The following is a 16,832-nucleotide window of genomic DNA, read 5'->3' on the forward strand; positions in this document are numbered from 1 at the left end:
CAGCCACCGAGGGCACCCTTCCCGACTGCGGGAACACGTCCTCGTCCCCGCAGTGGCTCCAAACCACAGAATCTCTGCTCTGTGGGCCACGGTGCAAGGGCAGGGTCATGGGACCCAGGTCCGGGCGCCGCAGGGCCGTGCCCCCCTCCCTCCGTCTCCAGCCGCCCCGGTTGCGGGGTGTCGGTGGCTGAGCTCACGGCATCCCCTCCTCCCCCAGCCTCTCCCAGGGAGGCCTGGGATTACCTCTGGGGCCCTGGGCCCAGGACAGGCTGCCCGCTGCCTGCTCCTGCCTCCATCGCATAGACCACCTCCCGTTTGCCACGTAAAAGGTTCGGGGAGGGAAGACCTGCCACCTCTGGGTCACGCGGTCCCCTGCACGGCCGGCCTCCTTGCGCCCCGGGACAGCAGAAACCGACCCAGGGCACAGGGTCCTGTGAGGGCCGCCGCCGGGTCCCCCGCTCCGCTGCTGCCCGCCTGGCCCTGAGGGGACTCCGCTTGTTGGGCTGCGGGCGGGGGGGATCCAGGGCGTCCACACCCGGGGAGCCGGGGGCTCCGGGGCATCCAGGGCATCCCCACTCAGGGGATCCAGGGCATCTAGGGTGTTGGGGGCGTCCACACACGGGGGTCCAGGGCATCCAGGGCATCCCCACTCAGGGGGATCCAGGACATCTAGGGCGTCGGGGGCATCCACATGCGGGGGTCCAGTGTGTCCAGGGCATCCATACGCGGGGGCTCCAAGGGCTCTGGGAGCTCCGGGGCATCCCCACGCGGCAGCACCGTGGGCGCTGGGGCAGTGAGCGCGGCCGCAGCGCCCCCCTGGGCCCAGTCCCCTTGGCACCTGCTGGCCCGCGGCCTCAGCGGTGGAGCTTGGCCGGGGGTCTTCCCGCTGATGCCCACTGTCCCTTGGCCGCGTCCCCTTCCCTCTCAGGCCGTACTTCCCACCTGGCTCCCCTTCCTGTCCCGTGTTCCAGCAGTGCCCTGTGCGCCAGGGGGACAGCTCAGCAGTTGCCGCACGGACACCTGTGCAGTGTTTATACCTGTCGCCTTTTCATTATTTTTTAAAGATTGTATTTATTTATTCATGAGACACAGAGAGAGGCAGAGATACAGGCAGAGGGAGAAGCAGGGAGCCCGATGCAGACTCGGTCCCAGGTCCCCGGGATCACGCCCTGAGCCGAAGGCCAGCGCTCAGTCACTGAACCCCCACTTCTGCCCCTGGCGCCCCATCCTTTTCTCTCTTGATGGCCTTGCCTCCTTCACTGCTGCGTCTGGGTACTACTCCCACTGCCAGCTTTAATGACGCGCCACCCTGGGAATGGCCAGGAGGCGGCTTCTGCACCTTCCCATCAAACGAATGCCAGAGACGCCCCTTTTGTCCTGCGGCATCCCCCATCCAAGATCCATGTCATAAATTTTTAAAATTTAGTCCTAGGGGAAAAAGAAGTTTCTCAAAAGTGCTTGCATTCTTTCATCAGACTATTAGAATTGTTCAGTTGATCTAGCTTCCCTTTTTGCCTTGGCTGCCAGTCAGCCCAGGGATGAATCTGTCGCTCAGTTATGGTCACCATATTAGTAGAATCCTGTTCCCCGGGCCCCTGGGGGGGCTCAGCGGTTGAGTGACTGCTTTCGGCCTGGGACGTGATCCTGGGGTCCTGGGATCGAGTCCCACCTCGGGCTCCCTGCAAGGAGCCTGCTTCTCCCTCTGCCTGTGTCTCTGCCTCTCTCTCTGTGTCTCATGAATAAATAAATAAAAAATCTTAAAAACAACAACAACAACAAAGCGAATGATTGCTGTGAGTGAACGTGTTTTCCTGTGGACCTCACGTGAGCCTGCATACGGCTGCAGACACCTAGAGGGCGGTACATAGCAGCCTCCTTCCTCAAAGAACGGTGTCTTGGCTCTCGGGTCAGTGCCAACTCCAGGGCCCACCGTGACGGCCGCCTCTGTTGTCGGCGCTCCGTGGAGCAGCGGTCTTTTCCCGCTTCCCTGAGCCCTTCCCTGTGCCCTGCCCACCTTGATTCCCAGGAGCTCACGCGCGGCACCTGCCCCAGGAGCAGCCCCGTCCCAGGCCGGGCCACGGGTGTAGGGCTCTGTGTCGCACGGCCCCTGCCCAGGGGTCTTGCATGTGGCCGGAGCTCAGGTGGTCACGGGCCAATCCCCCGAACTGATGGTGGTGCCGAGGCGTACCCGGGACAGCTCGGTAGTCTCTAGAGCCTGGAGAGCTGAGCACCTGGTTCAGGTAGCTCAGCGTGCTTCTAAGTGCAGAACTGCCTCCAGAGAAACCACCTCCGGTAGTGTTTCACGCCTTGCCTCTCCTTGCTTGTTGCAGGTGCCCAGCTGTGGAGAAGTCTCAGTGAAAGGTAAGGAATGTTTTTTTTTTTTTCCCCCCAGTGTTTTCACAAACAGGAGGACAGGTGACTGAGCCTCTGAGATGTCCAGTGGGTCCAGATCCATCAGTTGGTTCTCTCCTTCTTTAAAATTGACTTTAGTTTTTAGAACGGTTGAGATTTACAGAAAACCTAAGAGGCTACTACCAAGTTCCCATATACAGATGGCACATCCCCTGCCTTTCTTCTGTTCTCACAGTGATGTTATGTCATCACGATACACTGGCACAGTGAATGAGCCAATAATCAATACGCTGTTATTGAGTAAAGGTCCGTGCGGTGTGTTTTCCCTGGTTTTTGCCCGAAAAACTGTAGGATCCCATCGAGGATTGTAGGATCCCATCGAGGATCTGTAGGATCCCATCGAGGATTGCACAGTGCAGTTCAGAGACCTGGCTCCATAGGCTCCTCCTGGCGGGGACAGCTTCTAGGCCTTTTCCTGTCTGCATTGGCTCTGACGGTTTCGAGGAGTACTGCCTGGGTGTATGGTCGGAGGTCCCTTTGCTAGAATGTGGTGTTGTTCTTACAAGACTGAGGATTTCCCAGAGGTCCAGCACCATGTCTTCGTGTCTTCGCATCTACCCAGGCTGACCTATCACCCACGGTGTTAACCTCGCCCGCCCGGCCAGAGGAGTGTTTGTCAGGTTCTTCCAAGTCGGTTATTAGGCAGGGAAACCAAATTAAATCAGAAGGCTATTGACAAGAGCAGGATCAGAGAGGGTGATCTGAAGCGTGTTCACGATGGTGCCCTTGCGGCATGCAGGCCACGCAGTACAGGGCGTGGGTTCCAGTCCTGCCCACTGCACACCCATGGGACCTTCTTGGGTAAGTGTCTACGCTCTCCGTGCAAGGGAAGAAATGAAGCTTGTTCGTTAATTTTGTGTTGGGAGGGAAATTCTACCCGGGAGCTAGTGTAATTTCAAAGGAATTTTAAAAAGCGTTTTGTGATTTACTGGTACTTATTTTGACTGGTGAAGGTGTCAATGGTCTGCTTTTCTAGAGCCTAGGGCTTTCTGATCGATGCACAAGTTGCCTGTCTAGAAGCTGTTTGAGAGTCTGATAACGATTTAGAAAAGATATTTCACAGCAGGACCGAGGAACTCACTTTGCCAATGCTGCGTTTGGTCCGGGAGCGAGTGGCTCCTTATAAGAGGGCTTTTTTTTTTTTTTTTTTTTTTTTTAAAGATTTGCAGTATTTCACTACTTTGGGAAAGTGCTCCTGTGGTCCCAGAGAAAGCATGATAGTGGAAATAACCTTTTTAAAAAAGATTTATTGGGCAGCCTGGTGGCTCAGCGGTTTGGCGCTGCCTTCAGCCCAGGGCGTGATCCTGGAGACCCAGGATCGAGTCCCGCGTCGGGCTCCCTGCATGGAGCCTGCTTCTCCCTCTGCCTGTGTCTCTGCCTCTCTCTCTGTGTCTCTCATGAATAAATAAATAAAATCTTTAAAAAGATTTATTTCAGTGAGAGAGTGTGCAGTTGGGAGGCCTAGAAGAAGGAGAGAGACTCTCAAACAGACTCCCGCTAGGGAGCTTGGTGCAAGGCTGAGATCAGGACCTGAGCCAGAATCAAGAGTTGGTTGCTGAACCCACTGTGCCACCCAGGTGCCCGGGAACTAACCCTTTTTTTTTTTTCTTTTTTTTTTTTTTAAAGATTTTATCCATGAGAGACACACAGAGAGAGTCCCCTGATGTGGGACTCGATCCCAGGACCCTAGGGTCACACCCTGAGCCAAAGGCAGGCGCTCAACTCCTGCACCCCTAGGGGCCCCAGAAGTAACCTCTTTAAGGAAGGGTCTCCTCCGCTGCGCAATACCCTAGATTTATATTCACGTGCAAGCGATCTTGCATCCTGGGCCCAACCCCACGGCTGACGGTCTTGCCGAATTCACTTGTCTCTTGGCCTCAGTTTTCTCATCTGCTGACCCAGGAGATAGGACAGGGAATCATTTCAAATATCCCTTCCAGCCCTAAAAAGTCTGTAATGCAATTGGAGGGATTTGTGTGTTTGAGATGCCGTGATTCATAATAAGAATACAGATTTGGTCGTTGTCCCCATGTTTGTGTCACAGAGTCACTAAAACTTTTGCAATTTCCCAATTGTTGCAAGGAGTTGTCTTTTGTTATGTTACAGGTGGCTTTTCTCCTGCCCAGAAGGATGGGGAGGGCGGGGGGGGGGGGGGGGGGGGGCTGGTGTGCAGGGGAGGCAGGGGAGGCGGCCTTGTGATGAGAGGGCTAGAACCTCAGTCCTGCCTCCCTTCTCGGCCTGGCCTGGCGAGGGGCTGGCGGCTGAGTCGGTCACCCGTGGCCAACGATTTACAGTCGTGCCTGTGGAACGAAGCTTCCATACAACCCCCAAAGGACCGTGTTTGGAGGGCTTCCAGGTTGGTGAACACGCGGTTTGTGGGGGGAGCAGCGTGCTCCGGGGGGCACGTGACCTCCCCACGCTTCCCCAAGCCTTGCACTGTGCTTCTCTTCCAGCTGGATGGTCCCGAGGCATTTTTTTGGTAAGAAACCTGTAATCTAGTAAGTAAGCGGTTTCCGCGTTCTGGAGGCCGCTGGGGCGAATGAGTGGAACCCGAGGGAGGCGATTGTTGGAACCGCCAATCTCTAGCAGGCGGGTCAGCACACATGACAACCTGGGTGGCAAGTGGCATCTGATGGGGGGACGGGCCAGTCTTGTAAGACTGCGCCCCAACCTGTGGGGTCTGAGGGCATCTGCTGTAGCTGAGTTGTACACGGCCCAGCCCCAGCGGGGACCAAGAACCGCGAGGCGGGGAGAAGGAGCCTCTCCTAGCCCAGCCCCACGTCGGGAGCTGGTGATCAGAAGGGGGAGCGTGCATTCCTGTTCCTTTCAGTTTGTTCCCTCCTTATGTTTCTGTTCGGCCAGTGACTCTTTCAAAGGGATTCAATCCACAGTAGAAAGGATACTTCCCAGTACTTTTTCACTGTGGCTTCTCCCCCAGCCCCAAATTTCTATTTGTGATAGTGTGATCTTGGTCCCAGGAGTAGAATTGAGTGATTGATCGCTTACCTGTAACGCCGCCGCTTACCTGGCCGCTTACCTGTAACGCCGCCGCCGGGAGCCCATCGCAACAGGTGCCTCCCTAGTACCATCCCCCACTGAGCCCATCCCCCACCCACCTCCCTTAATCCTGCAGCTAAGTCTCTTAGGGTTTGCCTCTCTCCCTCTTTTCTAGTCCCCTTCCCCTTTGTTTGTATATTTTGTTTTTTAAATCCCACATTGGGTGAAATCATGATATTTGTCTTATTTTGCTTAATACTCCAGCTCCATCCGCGTCGTTGCAAATGGCAAGGTTTCCTTTTTCTGGTGGCTGAGGTCACCACAGTTCCAACTGCGTGATTGTACTCTGTTCCCTATTCATCGTCAAGACATAAAATTACAATACTTACTCCTCTCATGTCTTTGGTTCAGTATGTGGCTTGCAGTGATTCTTGGGTGTCTGGTACCGGGGAGTGCTTGTGTTTTTCACATCAAAAACTTCAAAACCACTATATGGGAAGGACGAAATACAGTGCTGTGTGAGAGGCTCTTGGGGGCAGAGAGGCGCTCAGGAGGACCCCGTGGGGTGAGGCCTTGGCACTTCCCTGGTTGGTTTGCCCGGCCTCGCATGCAGCCAGTGGTTTGTGCTCAATCTCTGAATGAGCCAGGCCTTCTCTCTCCGGGGCTTTGAGTCTTGGGTTCAGGATCATTACGTTCATTGTAAAAAAGTGAATCAAATAATGGACCACGCTGTCTTCACGGTGCCGTTGTAAAGCTTTTAAGTTACAGAGGAGCTCCTTGGAGAGGGAACCCTTGTGTGCAGTTGGTGGGGGTGGGTGGGAATGTAAATCGGCCCAGCCACTACGCGAAACAGGACCGAGGTCCTAGAAATTAAGGAGGAGAACTCCCCTATGATCCCGCACCCCCACTCCTGGGTACGTACCCAAGGGAGAGGAACGCATCGTTGCAGAGCGGTGCCCACAGCTGCGTGTCCACGGCCACGCCAAGACGTGGAAGGGCCTAAGTGTGCTGTGCCGATGGGAGGGTCAACAGGTACACATGTACACTATGGGATATCGCGTAGCCGTACAAAAAGAAGGAAATTCTGCTATTTGTGACACTGTGCGTGAGCCTGGAGGGCGTCCTGCGAAGTCACGTAAGGCAGAGAAGGAGTGTAGGACCTCGCTCCCATGTGGCATCCAGAAAAGCTGCCGGTAAAAATGGAGGGGAGCTGGGGGGCTGCCAGGGGCTGGGGCGGGGAGATGAGACGAGGGCAGAGAGCACGCGCCTGCCGAGATGCGGGCTGACCCCGGGCCCGAGGCGCTGCTGTGCGTGGGACGTGGCCGAGGCTGGGCCTTCGGGGTGGTCGCCAGCAGCAGAGTGAGCTCCGTGCCAGCTGAAGGGGGCTCCCTGTCTGCGTGGCCATCATTTCACGATTCATGCCTGCGTCAAACCTTCGTGTCATAAACAGCGAACTCACGCCACGGTATGTGTCAGCTGTCCCCCAGTAAAGCCTGAAAATAAAGGGGGCCTCCGTCCTTCACAACAGTCTGACAGCTTGACACTCCATAGACCGTTCTCTACCCTTTCGGGGGAACCTGCTTCTATCAGCCTAGCTGGAAGGATTTCCCACAATTTAGCCTGAAGACGGCAATGTCCGTGTGTACCGACGTCCGTGTGCGGTTGCCCTGGGCACTTGCAGGCCGCTCGTGAGGTCCGCGTGGCTTAGACCTGTCGAGTACGGTGCAGCCAGCACCTGATCTCTGACGTGGCCCCCAGTAATCAAAGCGGAATAACTCTATAATTGGGTGCCACTCATATATAAATTTTTTTTTTTTTTGGTACCTGGAAAGTTGACTTTGTGGAACTGCGGTTCACAGTAGGTAGGTTCTGAGAAGGGCTCATGCTTGGCCTGTTTCCTTAGCAAACAGTACGTCACCAACTGCAGCCTGGACAGGTGTGTGCAGAGCAGTCTGCCAACTGAGCCAGGTCCACCTCTGTGGGCTCATCCTCGTATTGCAGAGCAGCTTGACCCCCTAGTGTCCTGAGAGCGTCTTATTCCTTTTTTAAATTTTTTAAAATATATATATATATATATATATATATATATATATTTATTTATTTATTTATTTATTTTTGAGGTCTTATTCCTGCACGTGACTGTGGCAGCTGACTGAATGGGATCTGGGGTTAACAAAAGAGACGTTGTGCACATTGCCTTTTAGTAACATAAAATAGTTTTCCTTCTGGCCAGTAGAAGTTTGACAGAAATCACTTGTGTATATCCCCATCATCCAAAATTTCTGGACAGACTTCTTTTAATGGTTTGGTAGGTTGTAGCCAGATGAGCTGTTCTCATCAAAAATCTTGTTTTATTGCTCAGTGCCAATTTGAAGAAAATACTTAATTTTTTTTTTTTAATAGCAGCTAAACATTTTGAAAATTATGGCTGAGAGCTCTGGGATCTTCCAACAGATGTCTCTGGAATCTTGATGCCTCTCCCAGAATGTCCTACACAGGAGTCGGGGAGTGGCTATCCCGTGACTCGTGAGGACATCAGAGCTACTTTGCTCTACCTGGAGTTGACTCTTCAGAGGCATAGCAGAGAATTAACAGTCTGTGTTTCCAGGGCCTGCAGGGATTAGCAAGAGCTGTGGGCTTTTTGCCTCTATCTTGGTCAAATGGCGGGGGTGTCGGCTTGCCTCCATCTCACCTGCTCTTGGGAGAAACCGTTGCATGGCCCCACTTCATGAGATAAAGTGCCCTTCGGCCTTGTCAGCTTCCTGGTGACTGCCAGTCAGAGCATTCTGGCTGGTTCTGTTTTTTTTTCCCCCCCCCCCCGCAGGGTAAAAAGCCAAGAATCTTTGGTTGCGAAACCCAAGTCCTGAGCTTGCCCTAGCTCATTCGCCCAGAACAAATTGGAGCCTTTAAGTAGAGGATGTCTAGTTAATTAAATCCTTGAGCCCGACATTATGTCTCTAGTAAAAGTTAAAAGTCATCTAGCATTTGCTAAATTGTCTCCTCTGAGGAATAGAATTTAGTGTGAAAACTGTGTTTTCAATATTTACGAATCATTCTTACTCATCAAAATTACAAGCTGAATTACTAAAAGCCTCGAATAGTCATAGGGCTTCTTAAAAAGTGTCCTTTCTTTGCTGTTAGGCATAGAAGCGATTTTGATTTGTGCGTTGAAACTAGTCAATTTTATGGTTTGAGCATTTTTTAACGTGTCCGGCAGTCACCTTGTGCCTTTGTAATAAGGTATTAGGTGTGAAAGCTGTATTTTTTTCAATTTAATTTCAGCCAGAACTTTAGACAGGGAGCCACGTCTCCATGTGTTTTAAAAGAAAATTTTGCTGTGAAGAATACATTTGAGTCAATTCAATGGGGAGATATTATTTACTTTTGGAAAAAATATTCAGTTGAATTCAGAATCTGCTGGATTTTAGCATAGGCATATCTGAATTTGGTTAATTCTTTGGCTAAAGATGTCTGGGCTGGCCTGGGAGCTAAACACTATTCAGATCTGTCTCCTGCCAAAATAAAAATCCAAATAGGCTTTTATTCACTCCCCCCCCCCAAAATAATAATTGAGCACTATTCTGTAGTCCTGTATTGCACAATGGAGAGTCAAAGCCCCTTTCTTCCTCGCTGCTGGGAAAGAACAGCCGCATTCAGTGATTGATGGATGGCGAGCTCTCGGCCAGAGCTGCGGAGCCTGGGTCGGACAGTTTCTAAGTTGACTTCCTCCGGGTTCCCATGGATTGCACTCCTTTTTTAAAGCCATGCTTCGAAAATTCGACCTGTTGGAAGACGAGGATGGCACCCAGGACTATAAGCAGTGGGTAAAGCCGGCTTGAGGGACGGTCTCCTCCTCGCCATTGAGGGTAGACCTCCTAGGAGAAGATTTACGGGTGTTTGAGATGTGCCCTCTGAACATTGAGGGGCCGTTCTTTTCTCTCCGGGTTGTCTGTCAAAGCGAAGCGCCTCCCATGTCAAGGGGCAGGGGCGCCCTGAGATTGCCTCGGACCCTAGGACAGCAGCCGGTGCGTTTCTCCGAAGCATTGCAGGTGGGGGCCCCCCGGAGGTGCAGGTCACGGCGCACCGGCTTCGCCGATGGGGGCGACCAGTGCTTAGACCTGTTCTGGTGGCACATTCCTTTCGTGAGTCATCGTGTCTCCTCATGGTGAAGCCCATTTACCAAGTCAGAAGCCTGGGCGCTCTGGTCTGGGAGCAGGAGCACTTAGTGAGCCCTCAGTGACTTAACACTCAAGGACCCTTTTTTCTTTCTTTCTTTTTTTTTTTTTTTTAAGATTTTATTTATTTATTCATGAGACAGAGAGAGACAGAGAGAGAGAGGTACAGACCCAGGTAGAGGGAGAAGCAGGCTCCATGCAGGGAGCCCGATGCAAGACTTGATCCCAGGTGTCCAGGATCACACCCTGGATCAAAGGCAGGTGCTAAACTGCTGAGCCACCCACGGATCCCCAAGGACCCTTCCTTCCTTCCTTCCTTCGAGACACAGAGAAAGGCAGAGACACAGGCAGAGGGAGAGGCAGGCTCCCTGGGGGGGAGGGGGCAATGCGGGACTCCATCCCGGACCCCGGGAGACAACCACGGAGCCCCCCAGGGGCCCCAAAACTCAAGGTTCCTTAAGTGAAAAGCACTCAATATTATGTTTTACTATAATTTCTCATTTTTGTGTTTGATAGTTTTTGACATTCCTTTAAATTAACACGACTTAATCTGCTTTGACACGAGTTCCATCACCCCCATTTTAAAAATTATTTAAAAGAGCTACTTCATCTTCGCATAAGTGCGCGTAGACCACCATTTCCCACAGCAGCGCCTTGAGCCCCTACAGCCCCTTCCTAACAGATGAAAACTCCCGGTCCAATCATTTTAGTCCATGTTTCAGTTTCTCTGAACTCCGTGCTTGTTAGGTTTGATTCCGTAGTAGATCTGAGTCATCGAGGGTTTGAAGATGTGGTTCATTCATAAATATACTTAAAAAACAAAGTTGGACTAATTAATGTTACCTAATAGATTCTTGCTTCTTTAAGTCTTAAAAAAACCAAAGGAAGAATGATTAGTGATTAATGTTTGTCTTAACTTACCCTGGCCTGTGTTGTGATTATTTGAATATAGAGAAGACTTCACAGATAGTTGGAGGTTTCTGTCAGCCTCTGTGTCTTTGTTTTTGTCTTTTTTTTTTTTTTTTTCTGTCTCTTGGTCTCTCTCTGCCTCTCTTTTTTGTCTCTTTGGATTTTTTTTCTCTCTTTTTTTTTTTATATCTTTGGTTCTTTCTTTACTGTTCCCAAATAGGGTTAATTTTAGTCCTGTGTGCCTAGTAGCATCTAAAATGTCTGTCCTCCCTCCATGTTAAAAGCATTACATGCTATTGAAAACTGAAAATATAGGAAACCTAAAAGAAAAAACCCCTAAATCCTTATAAATCTATCACCCAGAAATTAAACTCACTTTCAGTTTTGCTCGTTTTCTTCTAGTCTTCATAAAATTGTGTGTGTTCCCTCATCCATCCTTTTCAACAAACATTTAATCAGTGCTTTTATTGCCTGTATTTTAAGGCATTTGTGGATGAAATGGAGTTCATATTGTAGCGAGTAAGCCAGCAAATAAATTGCTAGACTACATAATGTTACATAGTGAGCCTTGTTTAAGGAAACGAAAGCAGAAGAGGGGATTAGGGGGTGTGAGGGCGGGCAGGGAGGGCCAGGTTGTAATAAAGTGCTCGGGACATACTTCACTGAAGATTTTGAGCAAAGTTTAGGAAGTGAGATTGTGAATCATGTCTGGATAAAGAGCTTCTAGACAGAGGGAACAGCAAGTGCAAAGGCCCTGAGGCAGGAGCCGTATATGAGGGTGATTTTTAAATTTTATCCCAGTAAGTTTTTTTTGTGTGTGCAGCCATAGTAACTGGAATACATGGAATATTACACAGCTCATTAAGATCATATTATAAAAGAGTTTGTAGCAATGTGAAAATATACCCTTTATTGTTAATTGTGGATTTAAACCCCAAAAAACTATAGATTTAAGTAAGTGCAGGAAGGTCTAATGTACATTATAATCATGTGCTGGTATACATGGGGTATTGCTCGGTGAGGGGAAAACAAGGGGTTTTTATTTTCCTGATTTTATTACATTTCTCTTTCTATAACGAACATGGTAGCTTTTATGATGAAGAGAGGCCGTGAAGGGGGGAGTGTCCCGTCAGGCGGGGGGAGGTCCGTGACTGAGGATGTTGGAGGTGACACACGGAAGTCTGCAGGCACCACTGCTCCAGGCCCTCCACTCACCCAAGTGCCTAGTGGCTCGACCCCAGAGCTGCGTCCAGACACAGGGCTCTGGTTGCGAGGGGGACTGGCATGGCCTCGACACTGGAAACAGAGGTCAGGGCCGAAGTCCAGAGAAGCAGCTGGGCTCTAAGAAGGCTGCAGCGTCAGGAAGAAGTCAGAGGCAATACAGGGGGCGGGGGGTGCTGACCAGGCCAAGTGCCGCTTGACACTAAGTCTCATGGGATTGGGGTGAAGAGAAAGTATTAATGGGTTATTAAGGAGTAAATTAAAATTATTCATTTCCAAGGTCAGGTGGTGTCGGTGTGAGGGGGGGTTGTGGGGGGTAAAAGTTCTTGATTCTTCCTTTGGGAGCCTCTGCCTCAGGCCCAAGGTTGAGCCTCCACGTGCGGGTGGAGGGCCTGGCTGCATATTCTCATGATCGAGGCGCGGTCCAAGCGTTTTGCGTAAAATTTGGAAACTCATTGTATCACCCGGGCTAGGATTTGTGTCTGCCCGTACGCCCCAAACTGCGGTCTTTAGGCAATCAAATGAGAATGGGTCTGAGAAGACCTCATGTTCTCCTGAACAACCCACCCCTGGGTTCTGTCCACCACTTGGTCTCTGTCCCGCCGTCCCTCGATCAACTACCAATACGTCAGTCGACTTACCTGCACGTATCCTTTAACTCTAGTTTAAAGGTAATATTTGATATATTGAAGAATGTAGCAGACCCGTAAGCTGTAGACGTTATGATACAGTGAATATGCCGGAGCTTCCCCCAGCCGGCACCGTCGCCTCCTGTGTCCCTGACCCTCCGGGCCTGCGGCCTCATGCCAACGGCAAGAAGGATCCTCAATTTTGTGGTCTTCGTTCCATTGCTTTTTTTTAAAAAAAATCATATGTTGTGTGTGTGCGAATATTCATATAAATCACAAATACTTGTGTTCCTAAAACCATTTTCGAGGTCTGTAAAGCGGTGGGATTCTTACATCGTTGGGAAAACGGGGTCTCTCTGTTGGGAAAGACTCCTGCGGGCGGGCGGGCGTCGCGGTCGTGCGGGTCGTGGCTGCGCCGACCCGCCGCTGACCTCCCGGGTTTACGCGGACGCGTCTTTCTGCCGGACGGGGTGCGTCTTCCTGTCCCGGGGTCCAGGTGGGCTCGCTGCCCGGCGCTGCGCGGGTCCCACGGGCGGGAGGGGCTCCCTCGGGCCGCGCCGACCCTGCCCGAGCCCCGGGATGGCGCCGTCCACGCGGCCCGGCGGCTGCAGGAACGCGGCGCTTTCGGCACGTGCGCGTTTCGGGGCGGAGGCGCCGGAGTCGCTGCAGTTACGGCGGCAGCCCCGGGGCAGGCGTGTCCGGGCCGCCGCCTCCAGGAGGGCGCAGTGGGAGCCGCCCGCGCCGCCGGGACGCTGAGCACTGGAGCCAGGCCGCGCCGTGGGCCGCCCCTCGCGCGGCCGCGGGGCGGGCGGCTCCTCACGGTGACCCCGGGGCGGGAGGCCCCTCAGGAGGCCGTGGGGCGGGAGGCTCCTCAGGAGGCCGCGGGGCGGGAGGCCCCTCACGGTGACCCCGGGGTGGGAGGCTCTTCACGAGGCCGCGGGGCGGGCGGCTCCTCACGGTGACCCCGGGGCGGGAGGCTCCTCACGGTGACCCCGGGGCGGGCGGCTCCTCACGGTGACCCCGGGGCGGGAGGCTCCTCACGGTGACCCCGGGGCGGGCGGCTCCTCACGGTGACCCCGGGGCGGGAGGCCCCTCAGGAGGCCGCGGGGCGGGCGGCTCCTCACGGTGACCCCGGGGCGGGCGGCCCCTCACGAGGCGCGGGGCGGGCGGCTCCTCACGGTGACCCCGGGGCGGGCGGCCCCTCACGAGGCGCGGGGCGGGCGGCTCCTCACGGTGACCCCGGGGTGGGCGGCTCCTCAGGAGGCCGCGGGGCGGGAGACTCCTCACGGTGACCCCGGGGCGGGCGGCCCCTCAGGAGGCCGCGGGGCGGGAGGCTCTTCACGAGGCCGCGGGGCGGGAGGCTCCTCACGGTGACCCCGGGGCGGGCGGCTCCTCAGGAGGCCGCGGGGCGGGAGGCTCCTCACGAGGCGCGGGGCGGGAGGCCCCTCACGGTGACCCCGGGGTGGGCGGCTCCTCACGGTGACCCCGGGGCGGGAGGCTCCTCACGGTGACCCCGGGGCGGGAGGCTCCTCAGGAGGCCGCGGGGCGGGAGACTCCTCACGGTGACCCCGGGGCGGGCGGCCCCTCAGGAGGCCGCGGGGCGGGAGGCTCTTCACGAGGCCGCGGGGCGGGAGGCTCCTCACGGTGACCCCGGGGCGGGCGGCTCCTCAGGAGGCCGCGGGGCGGGAGGCTCCTCACGAGGCGCGGGGCGGGAGGCCCCTCACGGTGACCCCGGGGCGGGCGGCTCCTCACGAGGCGCGGGGCGGGAGGCTCCTCACGGTGACCCCGGGGCGGGCGGCTCCTCAGGAGGCCGCGGGGCGGGAGGCTCCTCACGAGGCGCGGGGCGGGAGGCCCCTCACGGTGACCCCGGGGTGGGCGGCTCCTCACGGTGACCCCGGGGCGGGAGGCTCCTCACGGTGACCCCGGGGCGGGAGGCTCCTCAGGAGGCCGCGGGGCGGGAGACTCCTCACGGTGACCCCGGGGCGGGCGGCCCCTCAGGAGGCCGCGGGGCGGGAGGCTCTTCACGAGGCCGCGGGGCGGGAGGCTCCTCACGGTGACCCCGGGGCGGGAGGCTCCTCACGAGGCGCGGGGCGGGAGGCCCCTCACGGTGACCCCGGGGCGGGCGGCTCCTCACGAGGCGCGGGGCGGGAGGCTCCTCACGGTGACCCCGGGGCGGGCGGCTCCTCAGGAGGCCGCGGGGCGGGAGGCTCCTCACGAGGCGCGGGGCGGGAGGCCCCTCACGGTGACCCCGGGGTGGGCGGCTCCTCACGGTGACCCCGGGGCGGGAGGCTCCTCACGGTGACCCCGGGGCGGGCGGCCCCTCAGGAGGCCGCGGGGCGGGAGGCTCTTCACGAGGCCGCGGGGCGGGAGACTCCTCACGGTGACCCCGGGGCGGGCGGCTCCTCAGGAGGCCGCGGGGCGGGAGGCTCCTCACGAGGCGCGGGGCGGGAGGCCCCTCACGGTGACCCCGGGGCGGGCGGCTCCTCACGAGGCGCGGGGCGGGAGGCCCCTCACGGTGACCCCGGGGCGGGCGGCTCCTCAGGAGGCCGCGGGGCGGGCGGCTCCTCACGGTGACCCCGGGGCGGGCGGCCCCTCGGCGTGGACACCCCGCTTGCTAGGCAGTGTGGGGGCGGCTGCCGACCTCCACCGCCACCTGCTGAAGAAGCGTCGTGTGGGCGCAGCGCGTGGGGAGAGCGGGGGCCTCGAGGTCCCGGCGGACCGAGCCAGGGAAGGGCAGCAGCCGCCGGGAGGAGCCGGAGCGTTCCCGCCGGTCCGGGGTGCGAGAGCCCGGGCGGCGCGTGGCCGAGACGGCCCTGAGGCTGTGGAGGCGCCGAGGGCCCCGGGCGCGGAAGCGGGGCTCCCGTGGGGCGGTCCCGGCTGCGGCTCCGGCCCCGGCCCCGGCTCACCGCGTGGGGAGGCGGAGCGTTTCGGAGCGAGAGAGCACAGTAAGGGGCTGTGGACGGGCCGGGGGCTGAGAGGGAGGCGGGTGGCGCCAGGCGCGTCCCGGGGAATACTGGGGGGCGGGGGGCGGGGCGGGCGGCCAGCGCCGGGGCTTCTCGGTGGTTCGGCGTGTGGAGAACCGTGTGGAGAACGGCCGTAGCGCGGCAGTGACGCGGCCCCCGCGGCGCACCAGGTTTTTAAGGTTCATGCATCGTGTCGCGCGCTTCACCGCTTCGCCGCTTGTCGGGGCCGGAAACTCCCGCCGCGGGACGGGCCACACCGCGCTGGCCCCGTCACCCGCTGGCGGCACGCGGGTTGCTCCGGCCTCGGGCGGCCGTGAAGGGCGAGCCGCCTGCCCGCACCGCGCTGGGCTTCGGTTCCGGAGCGGGGAGACCGGCCCGTGGGGACCGGCCCGTGGGGAGGAGAGGCCCGGCCGGCAGCCCCGCTCTGTGGAGCCCGCGGCGCCTCGACCCGCCCGGTGCCGGGGGCTGCGGGGTCTGTAGGGCGCAGGGCTCTGCCTGCGGGGAGAGGCGCTCGGCCGTCCCGGATCCTACGGGAGCCTGGAAGCGGGTGCTGGTAACTGGGGCGACGCCCAGGTTGCTTCTGAAGGGAGAGCCCGACCGTGCCCTGGGCTTGTCACTTAGTCATGCTTCGTTTCTCCCTTTTTTTTTTCTTTTCCTTTTTAAAGGGAGAAAACTTGCAGGAAGGAGGGAAGCGAGGGGGGCAGTGTTGTTATTTAGAGATATTTGGGGGGAGGAGGCGAAAGTGCATGATATGGTCATCCTTACCGGGTAGATTGCATCGCTCGCGTGCTATTTATTCGTTTTTTTGAAGGCTATTCTTGTGCCTTTTTTTAATACCTGAACAACTGGGAGAGAGAACTTATAATCCTGTAGTCATTTGGCTTGTATTCTTAGAGAGTATTTTTAAACGCTAACTTTGAGAGCCATCGAATGTCATTTAAAACACAAGACGTGCTTCCAGTATTCGTTTCTCTTGACCTGCCGGTTTTTCGATTTTGAGTAGTATTTTTACTTCCACTGAAAACACAGTTCTCCCCCCAGATCTCTTTCTTGATGTTTGCCTAAATTTTTTCGGTCAGTTGTCTATTTTGTCCATCACTCTATTAAAATGAGTGATGATATTTTCAGTTATGACTCAAAAGTCATCTGCTATGGAAAGAAAACTGTCTGAATTCCAAAGCTTATCAAGCTAAACATCCTCAAGTCAGAAAATAGATGTGTATTTTGAATAAATTGCGCATTTAAACTCTTTTCCGGAAGCTAAGTTGGAGTGAAATCATCTTGCCTTTTTAAAGGGCTTTTTGCGGCTGCACCAGGTTTGGAATTTCTAAGGAAGACTCAGTAATTGAGAAAATTTTTAAATGAAGACTCAGTAATTGAAAGAAAAGAATCTTGTATTTTTAAATTGAGAAATTGATCTGGCACTGATCTGAGGTCAAAACAGGAGTGTCCTAATCTAGGTCCTCGTTAAACTGGAATAGAAAACACTGCGCTTCTCCACATCTCTCCTGCATATACGTAGGTGA

The 16,832-nt window shown here is 55.8% G+C and overlaps 1 protein-coding gene across 2 annotated transcripts in view; it reads left to right on the forward strand.

Annotated features, from left to right (window-relative positions):
* The window catches only part of RETREG1 (reticulophagy regulator 1), a 122,406-nt gene that overhangs the window by 32,316 nt on the left and 73,258 nt on the right, over window positions 1-16,832 (forward strand). For both annotated transcript variants that reach the window (XM_077896396.1, XM_077896397.1), the window contains exon 3: window positions 2,331-2,361. In XM_077896396.1, the coding sequence (XP_077752522.1) occupies window positions 2,331-2,361 (31 nt within the window). The remainder of the gene's footprint in view (window positions 1-2,330; window positions 2,362-16,832) is intronic.

The sequence above is a fragment of the Canis aureus genome, chromosome 4 (assembly GCF_053574225.1).
Source record: "Canis aureus isolate CA01 chromosome 4, VMU_Caureus_v.1.0, whole genome shotgun sequence".
In the NCBI taxonomy this organism is placed as follows: Eukaryota; Metazoa; Chordata; class Mammalia; order Carnivora; family Canidae; genus Canis; species Canis aureus.